The 15,481-nt window shown below is 47.8% G+C and overlaps 5 protein-coding genes across 5 annotated transcripts; 3 read left to right on the plus strand and 2 right to left on the minus strand.

The window, feature by feature from the left end:
- Positions 1-3,378: 3,378 nt before the first annotated feature.
- Positions 3,379-4,104, plus strand: VTN00DRAFT_6815 (uncharacterized protein; the record flags this gene model as incomplete). The annotated part of the gene is made up of 2 exons (XM_069433493.1): positions 3,379-3,619; positions 3,923-4,104. 2 exons carry the CDS (start codon positions 3,379-3,381, stop codon positions 4,102-4,104), a joined length of 423 nt encoding a protein of 140 aa, XP_069286869.1.
- A 4,881-nt stretch (positions 4,105-8,985) lies between these two features.
- Positions 8,986-10,183, plus strand: VTN00DRAFT_6816 (uncharacterized protein; the record flags this gene model as incomplete). The annotated part of the gene is made up of 2 exons (XM_069433494.1): positions 8,986-9,795; positions 9,884-10,183. The coding sequence occupies 2 exons, from the start codon at positions 8,986-8,988 to the stop codon at positions 10,181-10,183; spliced, it is 1,110 nt and encodes a 369-aa protein (XP_069286870.1).
- A 586-nt stretch (positions 10,184-10,769) lies between these two features.
- VTN00DRAFT_6817 (uncharacterized protein) lies at positions 10,770-11,444 on the plus strand (the record flags this gene model as incomplete). Its single annotated transcript, XM_069433495.1, has 2 exons — positions 10,770-11,138; positions 11,283-11,444. 2 exons carry the CDS (start codon positions 10,770-10,772, stop codon positions 11,442-11,444), a joined length of 531 nt encoding a protein of 176 aa, XP_069286871.1.
- A 370-nt stretch (positions 11,445-11,814) lies between these two features.
- VTN00DRAFT_6818 (uncharacterized protein) lies at positions 11,815-13,176 on the minus strand (the record flags this gene model as incomplete). The annotated part of the gene is made up of 4 exons (XM_069433496.1): positions 11,815-11,870; positions 11,940-12,222; positions 12,283-13,036; positions 13,139-13,176. The coding sequence occupies 4 exons, from the start codon at positions 13,174-13,176 to the stop codon at positions 11,815-11,817; spliced, it is 1,131 nt and encodes a 376-aa protein (XP_069286872.1).
- A 1,488-nt stretch (positions 13,177-14,664) lies between these two features.
- Positions 14,665-15,180, minus strand: VTN00DRAFT_6819 (uncharacterized protein; the record flags this gene model as incomplete). Its single annotated transcript, XM_069433497.1, has 1 exon — positions 14,665-15,180. One exon carries the CDS (start codon positions 15,178-15,180, stop codon positions 14,665-14,667), a length of 516 nt encoding a protein of 171 aa, XP_069286873.1.
- Between the last annotated feature and the right edge of the window lie 301 nt (positions 15,181-15,481).

Consider the following 15,481-nt stretch of genomic DNA (forward strand, 5'->3'; position numbering starts at 1 on the left):
TTCCCCCCGGCTGCTTTCTGATGAAGATGTCTGAATTAGTCATCTTCATTCCTTCCTGCATTTTCTATTCTGTTGATATATATATATATAGTCGTAAAGACCAACCCTGCCATGTTTAAAGAGGCTGGCCATGTGACTCAGCACCTGTTTACGAGAAATCGACTGCTCATAAGGTTGGTGGAGTCGCGATCCAGCCACGGAGCATGCCGATCTACCTGTGGAGAAACAGTGTTCCTCAGGGCTTTTCTGGTTAGCAGGTCCACGCTGATCGGCAGGGCTGCTGAACCCTTTTTCGTCCATCCAGCAAAAGCAAAGTTGCCCAACAAGTCATAATTTAACAAGCCACTCCGTGTGGAGTACACAGTACTAGGGGGTGTACATGGTGCCCAGGGACTAGGCTCTTAGGTACCATGTCGTGGCGTTGGATGGTGTTGGTCTAAACTCGGCGTCGGAAGAGGCAAGTTCAACGGCGAGTTATGAATGCTAAATACAGGGTATCTGAGTCGTATGCAGACGCTGACATCGTTATGGAGGTATATTCCTCGGGATGCTACGAACAGATTATTGCCAAATATTACGAGTTCAGAATAACATGGGGGATTCGATATTCCCGCGAGGATTCTGCAGGCGTTTAGCCCTGATATGATATCCCGCTAATCATGCCCGAGATCTGAGCAGCGAGCAGCCACTGCTCCATTCTCAGGTGGGGGCCAAAGGGATACTCAGCAGGACTTTCTGTCCAAAAATACCGGCGGATTTTCTAAATCTGGTACCCTGTTGCGATGGCGGACTGCACTTAGTACCTTTTAGGTAACCTTACCTTATGGCCTCGAAAGAGCTTCTCTCTGTCTCACTTCGGTTCCTGCTCATAGGCGGGAACTAGACTACCAGTCGGAGGTTCTACCAGACTGTCTCCGTGCACATGGGGTTTCCTTTCTTTTCTCTTCAGCCTCATACCTAAATATTTGACCTCAATACCCACGGTGCCCTGTTCCTTACTATATCTTTATTCCCCCTTCACCATATTAACAGGCTGTCATGTCCTAGTTTTATTCTGATATTCTATATAAATATCGTCGGTATCCAATCCTTCAGGATGGCTGCGGGGCTGGTGGGTTCATCTATTTCTCCTCTTTGCTCTTTCCTCACTGTTTTCTGGCATAAATGGCATATGCTATTACCAGATGGGAAAACACCCGTGCTGCAGGACACACCTTGCCTTGCTGATGCCGACTACTCATTTTGCTGTGGTCAGGGCTATGCGTGCATGAGCTCCCGACAACACCGATAAAACCGTGAATTTGAATGAGGCTTGTAGCAGAGAGTTTGATGTTTTTGTTTTGATGTGCTATGCTATAATGTGCAGGCCTAGTTTGGCGTTCCAAGCGTGGTTGATTTGTGCTGCTTTATTCATAAGTACTGTTTGACATGTTGAAATATGTATACATACCTATGTATATACCTATTTGAGAACATTTACTTATGTGATTGTTACGTGATTATCGAGGCTCACCTAGTCCTTTGTATACCCGGCGAGAAGCCTCCAAATGGCAACCGACTACCACTATAAAGGGAAAAGAATAGTCACACAAATCTATAGTTACTAAATATGATCAGGACATATCTATTGTGGGAGTTGATGAATATAATCAGGACGCTTGTTGAAGGGGTCTTTCGGGGTCAATGTTAACCATTTGCTCCGGTAAACCTCCTGATCAGTACTCCAAGTGGGATTCTTATAGCTTCGCACGGGAAGTTGCCTACAGCGATTTCTTCCTTAAGTCTCACCTTCGTGGTAATAGCTGCTGCCAGTTTCCGGTTATATACATTGGCTTTGTACCACAACCATAGAGAATGGTTGTGCTTTGCGGCAGCACAGTGACCTGTATCTCATCTCGCAGAGTGGTATTTTTTTAACACCCACTAACATCATCGCTACAGATAAAGGCCTTCCTCCTTCTGTTCCCTTGCAGACCAGCTAGCGCCACCAGCTTTCTCCTTAAACGACAGGCAAAAGATCTATTTAATTATTACAAGGCCCAATATTCCTCATTGCTTGGAACAGAACAAAATTGCCTATATATTGAGAGCCTCATAGCATTTCTCGCCCTTTTCCCCAACGGCCAAGCATTCGATGCGTTGGTCACCTTCGTCACCCCCTGTATATACGGACAGAACATATGCGGCTTTACGCTAACCGGAACCTACGGTATTCACCTGATTCTCGTTGTGATGACTTTGTTATAATTCTTTCTTTTCTTTTCCTTCCTCTACCATGCAATGATAATGACATCTAACATCAACTAATACTCACCTATCTACAACATCAAGGCTACACAGTACCCGAGCTCACCACCGCGGTGAACAACACACCATCCATCATCCCCCCGCTCACAACGGCACAACTGTCACAAGTCCTCTACAGATGCGTGGATATAGAAGGCAGTATTGAGGCAAATGTTTTCTGCGAGGCCCGTTGCCTATCAAATAATAGTACGGCAGAGAACGATCAGTGCATCGAGACGTGTACGAATATGACGACTACGATTACAACCACCACTACGACCACGACCACGAGGATAGTTACGGTCATGAGTACGCCGACGGGTATTTGTGCTCCGTCTCCGTTCCCTAAATTATGTCGGGGATGCTGTGTGCCGCATCCTTGAGATCGTTTTTGGGTTATGGTCTTATCTGTCTACCGTCTATGTATCCATATACATTTTGTGTGCTTTCTTCTCAGAAGGCAATATAAGTCATACACATCGCCTTCGCATGCTTGGTGATGGTATAACTGCATATGGTGTTGTTGCTACATTAAGTACCTCCTACTTCATCGTACTACGTTCGCTTCATCACCGCATCCTGCGGGAAGCAACCAGGCCCTTATATACACGGTGTTATTACAGAACCGGGACACACAAAACATAATCGATATGGAGACTCAAGGATATTACATCACTGCTTGCGAGCAGCCACCTGAGGAGGTAGTCGAAGCCGTTGAGAGGTCAATCGGGAGGAATGAATTATACCATCCAAGAGCAACATCGGGTCAGGCATCCACCATCTATTTCAGTGCCCAAAGAGACATGACCAAGCATGGGAGAATTTCATAAACCACAAGACAAATGTGAGTTTCTCCCCTCCTCCTCTTGGTTAAACCAGTCGTTGGTATTATATGCTCACGCAGGCCCGCAGGTAGGGATCCATATCATATCCAAATTCAAGAGCGTTCGAGACGCGATACGGCAAGGGCCGTTGGTGGTCTGTTTTGCTGGGAACGAAGCGGAATCGCAGCTCCTAGGGGCGCATCCGTGCCTCAACAATGCTATCTCAATCTATATACCAGTAAGGCATGGTCTAGGACCGGAGAATGGGATGTACAAGACTTATCCTGGCTCCCACAATATTGGAACGGAGGAAGAGCTCCAGGCCAGTGGGGTCTATGCGAGGAAGGACCGTGTACGGTCTCATCAGGTCCTTGTTGCGTCTGGTGGATTGTGGTTTGAGATGGTTGGATCTGGAGGTGGCGTTGTGATGTGGGAGGGTTTCTTGGAAGAGCCAGTGGGCTTGTATCTTGATGAATGCACGCCATATTTTATATTGTCTGCGTATGAAGGTGCGTGGTTTTCCTGGCGTACTCCACGGAGTGATGAGTCCCCTTCCTACTTGTATGTAAAACAAGAAAATTGCGGAGATATATTGTATTACATATGCGTTTGGTACTGTTTCCTTTTCGGGAAAAACTGACTTAGGTGAGCTTACAAGAAGGAACTGGAACACCATTCACGACCAAATGTTATATGAGTGGTGGAACTCAAGAATTGCGCCGACTGATGATATGGTTCTTTCCTAGTAGCTGATACTTTCCTCACTAAGACTTACGTCGTTTCGCATTGTGAACTTATTTCAACGATCACAGGTCCCTTTCGAGAAAGCAATGCGAAAATGGCGGTGGAGCTAGATGGCATCCCCAGCATGCACCTCTGCCCAGCCTGCGGACGAGAGTCAGATGCAGGGACTGTGTGGGGTCCACGATCCTTGTTCTATACCTTCGTTGAGGATGAGATCTGTATTCCATACAACAAGATCTGTCTCAACTAGAAGGTTCTATATAGATCTTGAGCTCCATCAATCATGATAAGTTTATTATAAGCTTATCTGGCGAAATCGCCGAATCTGAGACATGGGGATTGTCCTACACGTTATGCATACATTATGGATTTTGCACAGTAACCCACAGCTAGCATGTGTGGTGTAACATAGTCTAATTTCCTTCTTGTACATCATAATATGGTGGTAAGGGATCCCAAACGTAACCAATTAGTTCACGGATCTTTACAATCTCTTTTCAAATCCAGTGATGATAGTACTGAGTGTCACCCGCAAACAGATCCGTATGAAACAAGTATTACAAACAGTTAAAATTAGACAAGATATAAATTCCTTGAAGATTTCCCGAAACTCAAACTTCTATTTTATCACTTAAAATACCCAGCAAAAAAGTTGCATGAAACTATAGCACATATTATTACAGTATTATATTAGTTCTTTTCATTACCACTAAGCAAAGATGGCCTTCACTAAGACACTTGCTGGCGTTGCAACTGTTCTTGTACTCCTGCTGAGAGTCCAAGGACAACAAGCCTCCAACTGCATTTACCAAACACACAAATGCGGCCATGTGCTGGCTGCTGCTCCTTATGGTATTATTGGAGTCTATCACTGCAAATTCTTATTGCTTTGCTGGCTGCGATGCCAAGTCTGGTGATAGGAATGATCAGTGCACTCAGTAGCTCTGGTCGCAGGACCACAATTCCAGCACGTTATTGGAGATTCCTTGGCCCAAATCGCCAGACATACGCTGGAGATTTCTGCGTGGAACCTTTTTTGAGTTTTCTTTCAGTTGATGGCGCGGATTCTACATAGCTATTTACCCTTAGTAATTTCCCACTATCACTCCTTCAGGCCGGGTCAAATACGGATATGTCCTGTGGGAGGTTCTAAGGAGTTCACTCATTGCTAGCTTGATACGCAGTCAAAACTACAGATAAAGATAAATCTGACAGAGATCACACTCATTTCGCTATTATTTAGTCTCCTTACTCGATCAAAAGTTTTATACAATGAAATTACATTTTTTAAGAAGATGCATGGAAGGATGCCACCAGTTCTTCTTGTCTTGCAACTCACCCCTGAAGCCCGTCTGCGCGCAGATATGGAAGTTCAGGGTACTCTATATAGCTAGGGTTTGACCTTAGCTGGAGCCTGTAGTATATAGATCCGTTGAGTAGTGAGTAGCCACAGGAGTTTTGAGGACTCCACGTGCTTGTTTACAAATCTAACCATCATGTTGCACTAGTACCGCACCGAAATTAATCTTAATGATTATGTAGCTGATTGGGCGGAAATAATCGGAGAGGGGAGTTGAATAATTCAGCCAGCCACCGTGGTAAGGAACATGTTGGCTGCACAATATTCAGGCCAGCAACACTACACGTACAGAGTTGAATCTTCTGTCAAGTGCCTGCCCTAAGACTTCTAGTAGAAATTGCAGATTTTGTCCCAGGCGGATCCGGTTGCAAAAACCTCCCTGTTAACGTGCTGCAATGACACAACCCCCACAGCGTCGTTGAAATTCAGCAACAAAGATCCCAATCTTATGCTGACATGGATTCTTCGTTCCATTGCGGGGTCGACCTACAGGAGCCTGCACGTCATACTATATGCAGATTAATCGACTAAGCATGGCTTGATATATAGATTTATACCTGTTTTCTCTAATCACCGGTTTTCTTTCAACTTATACCGAGGTACCTTTAGACCTGTTCAGCTGATTCCATATTCCTGATGTTCAAGACTCGACGCTGATAGAAATCTAGAATAGAAATTGAGGCAATCTCTGGCGACCTTGGTGTGGCACATTATGTAATACATCAGGTATTATCCAACTATTTCTACTACCTTCCTTATTTAATAGCCTGTTTGCTGCATCTGCGTAACGCTCTTCAGTCTGCTCCTCTTGCTTACTATTGGATCTTCACTAGCACAAGCAGTTGAACTACTTTTAAATGTGGTCACAAAAGTCAGGAACCTCTCACGCGCCCTCGTCTCAATTCTAAAATAGGTAGGGAGGAAGTAATACAATACTACAAGAGCACCACACGTGGACAGGGAAAGTACAGGAAAACGCAAGGTACACAGGGCCCTGTATTATGTAGCCAACGAGCGTTACATCTACATACTTCCTCGGAGAAGTCAGATGGCGAGTTCCAATATCTGTCTTCGTTCTCACCTTCTTATCTTGATGTTTCCTGTGCTACCAACTCCATGTGGAACTCTCGCTTCTGCCCATCTCTCTCACCTATCTAACAGCCTCTTCTTAATCCCGCTTTGCTGACTCCTCTTATCCCACGCCTCCTTCAAACCGTTGGCCAGGAGAACCAAGAAGTTTTATACCCATCTTGTCTCCTGGCCGTGGCAACTTCCGCCATGGCAGATTCCGCCGTAATTTCTTCTTCTGTCCCATCTTCTTCCTCTTCCTCCTCTTGGAGACATTGATCTAATAACCCCTTTCCCAGGCGTGCCTCCGTGTGGGGTAAGCTTTCCAATTTTGCTGTCTAGCTGGATCACATACCATTCACTTCCAATACAATACAGGAAGAAAGCTAACAAAGTGCATATCTTTTTTTCCTACTTACTTAGATATCCTGTATCCGAATAGCCACACGGGCCACTACCACCTGCTTGCCCAATGATACCGTCTGCCTCTGCAGTACTAAAAGTTTCAGAAAATCCGTCAATATCTGCGCTATGGATGTCTGCACAGAGGCTCAAGCGATGGCGGTGACTGCGGCTGTGACTAGGACCTGCTTTGGGCATCCATGGTATGACTTGACCTACCTATTGAACATCTATGCGACTCTTGCTGACACTATCTTACTGTGTAAAGATGTGCTGGAGCCTCCTACTGTACAGTGAACAGTTAAATAGTAATTTAAATGGGTTTAATCGCAGCAGTGAACTACGCAGAACATGCAGCGTTAGAAAAGAGAACAAAAGCTGGGACTGCTGGCCACTTCTTTTTTTTCTACTCTCTGACACCAGAGCCTATCGTTTTCGGGGTTAACTGTCCTTCTTTGTGTTGTTTCTTTTTTGATCCCGTCGCTCATTAAAAGGGAAAAGATTGCCTTGATAAGTACCTGGCATCTAGGTACATGTTCAGGACATTGCTGATATAATCTGCCAAGAAAAAGGACAAAGTATGTGCATATATCAGCTGTGAGTTTTTCTGACAAATTACGACCAAATTGAGAATCTCAGTGTCCGGTGGAAAAAGAAACAGACAATAACTACATAAATCCATTCCAGTTATATATACTCCTCAGTAGAGATGGTGAAGATATTTTGTATTAGCAATTATAGCTCTATTAAATAGGGCACAACCTGGCTGGAGACAAGACCCAGTAGCTGCTGCAGCCCTAAAGAAGATAGCCAGTCGGTACTACCAGCTTAAAATAGGCCATGCGGCCATTGGGACCTACCTACGAAAGACCCAGGCACGAGAATCAGAGGCATGCCAGGGGTGCCAGGCACCCAAGGAGTCAGTCTACCACCTCCTGTTCGAGTGTAGACAGTGGCGACGGCAGCGAACAGCTCTATACAAGAACTTGACCAGGGCTAGAGTTGCCATACCGACGATGGCCCAGGGCCACCCTGAGGGAAGGCTCTTTGGGGACCCTAGGACTACCAAGGCTATTCTGCAGTTTCTAGCAGACACAAGAGTAGGCTGCGCCCCAGGAGAAGAGACACGGGCAATTGTCAGAGCACAAATAGACGATGAATGGGGGCTACAGGCTCTAGAAGAGGCGGATCGAGAGGGGGAGGGATAGCAGGGGAGGGTGGCCTGCAGCAGGTAGGTGACACCCAAACTGACAGCGACACCAAGGAGGGCTTCTAGGGCCCAAAAGCCCTGCGCATTTAGGCGGCCTGGGGCGAGGAAAAGGCACGGATTGATCAAAGAAGAATTTAGAAACTGATAGGGGCTTTCGCCCAAGAGATCGGTCTGTCATAGCCGAAAGGCTCGGTATGGACGTTAAACTTGGATATAATAATAATAATAATATAGCTCTATTAATATGGGTACGGGTACGACTTTCAATCCGCATAACCTGATAGAAATGTTAAGGATGTCAATCCTACATCCAAAATGCCCTACACCTAATCTTAGAGTAATGCTGTCTACCACTTGTTCCTCATATGCCATACAGCTGTACCTATGGGCACCTCTGCGGCAGCATCACGACATCCCGACCTCGAGCCGAACAACCTCGGTCCATCGCAGCGACGTCACCGTGCCGGGGCAGTCCTCAACGAAAGACTAGATTGTGTAACTGCGGGTATCACCCAGCTGGCAGGTTAATTAATAATCCAGTGACCGTATGTAGGGCGTATGCGTCTGCAGCAAGTGGGAACAAGGATATGTCAGGGAGGTCACTTAATAATCTAGATGGGGGAGCTCCGAGGCGTTGTGTGTGGGGTTGAGCGTCGCGGGAGAACGTGAGTCTGTCTGGGGATATATAGACGCGGGGGTCCCCGTCGATCGTGCCATTTCTTTCAATTGGTCTTGTCGCAGGAGAGTCTGTCCCTTTCCGTCATCTTCGCGCGAGTATCCCTCTATTTTTCCATTGACAACTGGTTGTTTGTTTGAGGTGCGGAGTCCCCTTCACAACCGATCGAATTGGCACCCCTCTTGCACCGGTTATAGGAGTGAAGATGACTACCTACTTCTGACTATAAGACAGCTGGGAAGAGTATCAAGCTCCTGGTGAGAACGAGTAGTAGTGCTTCTGCCAATAACATCGACCTCGTCTGCTTCGGTTTTCTTCTCCGAGCTATCGATAAGAACAACCCCGCACGGCACAACTCGAGCTTGTCAATAGCACAGTTCTTTTTCAGGACCATTCCAAGAACCTTCAATGCAACATGTCAAAAGCCATCTTCATCACTAACGTCGACGGCAAGCCTGGCAAGCCGGGCCAGGTCTACTATCCCCTCGCAGTGCGTACCCTCCCACAGCCGACCCCGCAGGGCCGCGAGCTGCTGGTCAAGCTGAACGCGGCCTCTTTGAACCACCGCGACCTTTTCCTCCGCCAGCACCTATACCCTGGAGTCACGTTCGACGTGCCGCTCGGTTCAGATGGTGTGGGTACCGTCGTCTCTGTCGGTCCCGACGTCAAGAACCCGCAGCAATGGCAGGGGAAGCGGGTCATTCTGAATCCCGGACTGGGGTGGAAGGACTCTCCCGATGGACCGGAGGACCCGACGGGCTATAAGATCATGGGTGGAACGAAATTCTACAACAAGGGAACGCTGCAGGAGTATGTCACGATCGACGAGACCGAGGTTGAGGAGGCCCCCGAGCATCTGTCCGATGCAGAGGCTGCGGCGCTGCCCCTGACTGGACTGACCGGGTGGAGGGCTCTGGTCTCCAAGGCTGGAGAGAAGAATTCGGGCAAGGGAGCTGCGGTGCTTATCACTGGCATCGGTGGCGGTGTTGCCCTGACTGTGCTGCGGTTTGCAGTCGCGAGAGGCGCGGACGTGTATGTGACCAGCTCAAGCGCGGAGAAAATCCGAAAAGCGGTTGAACTGGGTGCCAAGGGTGGTGTGAGCTACAAGGAAGAAGGTTGGGAGAGGAAGCTGCTGGGTATGCTTCCTCCCGAGAAGAAGAACTTTGACGCCATCATCGACGGTGCCGGTGGAGATATCATCGAGAAGAGTGTCAAATTGCTCAAGGTGAGAGAGCCTTCATACACACGGCAGCCCGATGAGATATTATCTACAAACGTGTATTGGGATTTTGCATATCGCTAACGGTGTCTAGGCTGGCGGTGTCATCTCCGTGTACGGTATGACCGTCTCCCCGAAGATGCCGTTCCTCATGCAAGCCGTTCTCAAAAACATCGACGTCCGGGGCTCCACGATGGGTTCTCGCAAGGAATTCAAGGATATGGTCGAATTTGTCAAGCAGCACAAGATCCACCCCGTCATTTCCCGTGTCCTCCGCACGGACCTGGATGATATCGCGAGTTTGGACAGTCTCTTTGATGAGATGAAGCAAGGTAGCCAGTTTGGTAAGCTGGTCATCGAGTTTGGGAAGCTTGGTGGTGAAAGTAAGTTGTAATTTGAAGACAAGCACTGTTGGTTTCCCTTTTGTTTTTGGTCTTGGATATGCGTGCTCTAGACTGGAAGGTTTACGGTCTTTTGGATACAGGTTCTTAGGTGAACATACATGCAGTTTATGACGAGTTTTGAAGCTGTTTTGTCGATATCTTGAGATTCGCGCTTTCTCATCCTTCTTGCTTTCGTGTATTCGGTTTATAGAGAATCGCTCTTACCTAGTGCTCAAATTTGAAGTATGACCCATCGATTGTTCCTTCCTGCGCTCCAACATTTCAGTTAATATATCCGCCCTTTCGCTCCATTTTTCACTCTTCACAACATCCAACGCCGGGCCATCAAAGCTGCCATTCCTTCGGGCGCTCAATATCACATCCACGCATAAAGATACAGCCACATTCATTCATTACCATAAATTTTAGAAAAGCCCTACTCATTCTCTTAATGGCTTCCATGAATCCCCGCTTGTACGGCCCGGGTGTATCCTACGCCACGATGCCAACTCCACTTGACGTACGTGTCTATCCTACATCCAATCCAGTCTTCTGCACAACTATGAGGTCTGAATTACTCAAGCACAATCTATGCACATGCAGGACTATGACATTGCCCTCACTGCCCTTCATGCCAGTAACGGCCACCTCGAGCGCAAGATGGAGAAGCTCCACACCAGTACCCTTTCTCTCAGAAGAGAGCTTCTCACGCTGCAGATGCATATCCTCTCTTTCCGGCATGAGCAGCTTGTAACCTGGCAGGCGGACATCCTGACCCGGCTCATCGAAGTTATGTACGAACGGCAGGGTCGCAAACTCCCGTGGGGTGCTGTGGGGGACGACAAACGGCGCGAGGATGTTTCAAAAGTATATGTTGCGGCAGCCAGAAGGATCGATAGGCGGGCTCTTTGGGCGAAGCTGGGATTGACGACGAAGTACCACCAGGCGTTGGGCAAGTATGCAGAGGTAAGTCTAGGGAAATTGCTAGGTAGCTAGAGAGGGAATTTTAGGCTACGCTTTCGGCCTGTTGTTGTTAGCCAGAGGATTGACCACGTACACATGTACGAGCCAACTTGTGTACTGACTGGATCATTATATTGCTCTCCATAGGTTGTCGACTTCCGAAGTTCAGACCCAACCCGGACTGAGACCACATTTGCGCAGTGGCTGGTATCGGAGAAGGAGAACAGCCCTAGGATGTACGATTTCTGGGAAAGACTGTATCCGATCTGCTACGGAAGGTCCGTGGATGAGAGTGCTCAAGTCGAATAGAGGATGCGCCATCGTCTTCTGTGCGTCGTCCGGAGTATGGCTGAAGGTGGAAACTAGGGTGTTATTCATTCTGACAGATGCTCCTTGGTGAATCTGTGTATCGCAGACATTTGCTTTTCAGAGCACTTCGAGCGCTTATTGTTCTAGTATACTTAGGACCAGTCTTGGATTATTGACGTCGTTTAACAGTGACAAACATTGACGCTAACAGGTCACTTTCGGTTGTAATAGGTCAACATATATCGTTAAAAGTCGCATCTCCAGGATGCGGACTGGTATCTGAGAGAAAAAGGAATACATACTCCGTCCTAACATCCAATTTACCTGCAAAGGCCCTGTGCAACTCTGACCAGTTATCCACATTCCTCATTTAAATGGCCGCTTCTCCAAGGTTGATTACAGATCCAACACCATTCGTGACGGCATCTTGTACCTCGAGAATAAAAGTCAGTAGTTATACTTGGCTAATCCCCACCAGGCTCGCAGAACACTTACAGGTCATATGTTTGCAACCGTCAATCTTGTATATCCGATAAGAGCATCCTTTGCCAGGACACAGCTTGCTTGTTCGTAGCACCTCAGCCTCTCCTTTCTGTTCTTCATTGCGCCTTCGAGCCCGCTCTGCTTCTTTAGCCCTTGCCTGTCTGGTCTCTTCTTCTCTCTGTTTTCGTCTTTGCGTCTGTTCTTCTTCCCTTGCTTTCTGTCTCCGTGCCTCTTCGACTTGCCGATTTCGTTCCGCTTCTTGCTGCTGTCGTGGTCTCTTTGATGCTTTTTCTTTCTGTAATTTGTAAGCTCGAGGCATTTTACGACGCTGTTCAGCGTCAATTTTCCTTGCTACCTTTTCGTCTTCCTGGATTCTTCTGCGAATCCGGTCCTCCTCTTCCTGCTGTTGACGTGCTAGGGCTTCTAGCTCTTCAGCTTCCCGCCTACGCCGTTCCTCTGCGGCTTCTGGGTGGTCGAATTCATGGCAGGTAAGGCCTTCATGCCATTCAGCATTTGGATGATTGAAGCATGCGCGGGTTCCGCAGGCTTGACAGATGACGATCGGGGACGAGGGGCCTGACGTGTGCATCTGTCCTGAACCGCAGCGGGGGTTGCGACACCAGATGAAGTTTGGATCGGAGGAGACGGCCGCTCGAGTCTTGAGCGAGTCATACCGGGAAAACGTCCGCTGGGAAGCCCACTTGCGTACATCGCTGTATGTCATCAAAGCGAGACATATAGGGCAAGTCAAGTGGTTTGGGCCGGATTCGTTCAGCTGAACATCCAAATGGTGAGATAAACAAGTCGTGCAGATTCGTTTGTCAACATTACCGCGAGCTGAGTGATCGCAGGCAGACGTGATGCTCTCTGATGGAAAGGATGATGGGGAAAGCGTCTCCAGACAGGCGATACATTCGGACGGTTCGGTGAGGGGCCTTTCATCGGGTGGAAGATCTGAAATCGTCTGCTGAGCAAGAGAAGCGCTAAGAGCCACTGCCAGATCTAGTTCTTCATCGTCTTGAGAGTCTTCCTTGGACCAGAAGACGGCTACTTCGAAGGATATATCACTGTCTGTGCTGGGGTGGGCGTATCGCGTCCCATCCACCTCGCTGGTCTAGTCAGTGATAGGGGGTTTACAAGGAGTATGGGAATGAGGGGAAAGAGAAAAACAAAAAATAAAAATAAAAATAAAAGAAATATGGCACACGAACCTGCCATTATCAATGAGCACTGAAGAGGCTGAACCCATCTGCAGAGGTTTGGTAGTCTACACCATCGTACAGTACATGTCGATGTTGATGATTTATGTATCCATGTCGCAAGACCTGAAACTGCAAACTCATCGTAATAGATAGCCTCATCGACCCGATCGTCAGGAATGGATAAGACGTCGCAGGGGTCCTTTTTGCAGGGCTGCGCCATCTCCAGAGCCCAAGACTACTCCCAAAGCACTTTTTCTTTTTCCCTCTATTACTGGTTAGTTAGGTACCCAGCCTTGTCGGTCGCTCGGAGGGAAATAGTACCGTCCAGTCAAGATGACCGTCGTGGTCGGCGAGGCTGGTAGTTTGGGGAGAAGATAGGCACATAGGAGTTGGTGAGTCATCGGGTGTATGAAGCTAATGCATATTCTGTTACATGGATGTATGTCATTTGACTCGATCGGTTCGGCCGGTGTTGTTGTTTGCTTTGGTCTGATCAATTGGTTTGTTCATGCCTCAGGCTGCTATATGAGAACCCCGCTTTTGTCTCTACCTACTAGTAGCCTACTAGTACCGTCCTAATCTACTTCCACTTTTAGAGTGGGGTTCGTGTGTCGCGTAAGTATGTGTACTATCTCTTGACCTGACAAACGGACGTCTGAGATGAAGGAAGTCAGCATTAGATATTTTGATTTGATTTAGTGTCGAGATTGGCAAGTACTATTTATCACTTTGTATTGGTAGGGTTAGGTAGACAGGTATTAGTTCTGGGCCATAAGGTTACTTATGCACTGTCTATCGACCCCTCACTTCATCAGTGGGGATGAAGAGATCTAAATGCAAGCTAGAAATAATAATAATAATACCTATGTCTAAATAGAAAACCTGACTCTTAACAATCCATCCACTCTACTACTACTAGTCTTAGTCTCTCTCCAAACCTACCTGCTATCTGTATACTCGACGATACCCCGGTGGAACCCTCACAAGTCAATACCCGTTCCCCTCTGCGGTTCTTGGATCATGATCGTGATCATGAACTTGAACACGAACCGGTTGTAATGAGCGGCTATTACCTCTGCGACAGACGAGAGTGGGATTAGAAGAATCATGGGTGATCGTTGATTGGGTGTCGATGTCTTCTTCAGCAGTGTAATAGTTGTAGTGGTGGTAGGAGTCGACGGATACTGGATTTGTGCTTGGGAATGAGAATATTGATGAAGATGATGATGGTGGTGGTGGTGATGAGGACATGTTGCTGGGATCGTGATCTCGATATCAATCCATGTGGTAATAATGATGAGGATAACGATGGCGAAAACGAGGTAAGTCGTTATCGTCGAAGGAAATGATTTCGGTTTCTGTGTTTGTGTTTGTGTCTGTGTTGTCACTCTTCAAGGAGGAGCAGGAGCATGAGGAAGTGGAGAAGTCGTACATGCTGGAGGTGGATATGGAGGTATCGAGATCGAAATCGAAATCGGATTTGAAGGTGATGTTGCTGCTGGCGGTGGTTTCGTCGTGGTGGTTATGATGGGGATCTAAAAAAGGATGACGGCCTCTTGCTCCTGGTGTCTGTTCTCTCCTGTGAGAACAGCAGCAGTGATATACCTCTCTGCAGCAGGTGGGACATGGTCCATTTTGTGGTGGCGGTAGTGGTGGCCTTGGACTGGGATTTCCGGCTCCAGCTCTACAACATGGGGCTTCAGGTGCGGGAGGGAAGTGAGTGCCTCCCTGGTGAGGACCCGGACAAGGCGGTCCTGGGAAAGGATATGCAGCTGGAGGGAGGTTATTATCATTATAAGGAGGATGGTAATGATTCCCAGGAGTGATGTATAGGTCATGACCATGCACAGGGCCAGGACCAGGACCTCCATAGCAGAATCCCCGTCCCTCTCCTCGTACCAACTGAGGTAGATTCTCGCCGCTGAAGAAGCCACGTCCAGCTCCATTACTGAGATAGGGACTGGGGCCTGGTCCACGCTGTCTCCGGATCGGAGTACCGGGTGGCGGAAGAGGAGCGCGACGCCAAAGACCTTCTCCTTCTCGATCGGCATCAACTGCTGCGACGGATGATGATGACAATGGTGTTCTTCGTGGTGGACCAGCACCAACGCCCATATCAAGGGCGATGTCGATGTCCTGCGGCATGATGATGTCGCCTCTTACTTCGCCTTTTGATAGGGGTTCCCCGCGCCAGTACCATGAGAAGGGGAAGGGAGCTTGGCGGCGGGATCTTCTGCTGAAGGAAGGCATTGTTATCTTCTTCCGGTTAGTTCGTTGGTCAGAGTGTACTGGAGATAAATAAGATGGGTTTCTCATGGATCCATCTGGGCTCTGTGGTATTTAGAATTAGAA

This window comes from Thermoascus crustaceus (assembly GCF_041956765.1).
Source record: "Thermoascus crustaceus strain CBS 181.67 unplaced genomic scaffold VTN00scaffold_4, whole genome shotgun sequence".
In the NCBI taxonomy this organism is placed as follows: domain Eukaryota; kingdom Fungi; phylum Ascomycota; class Eurotiomycetes; order Eurotiales; family Thermoascaceae; genus Thermoascus; species Thermoascus crustaceus.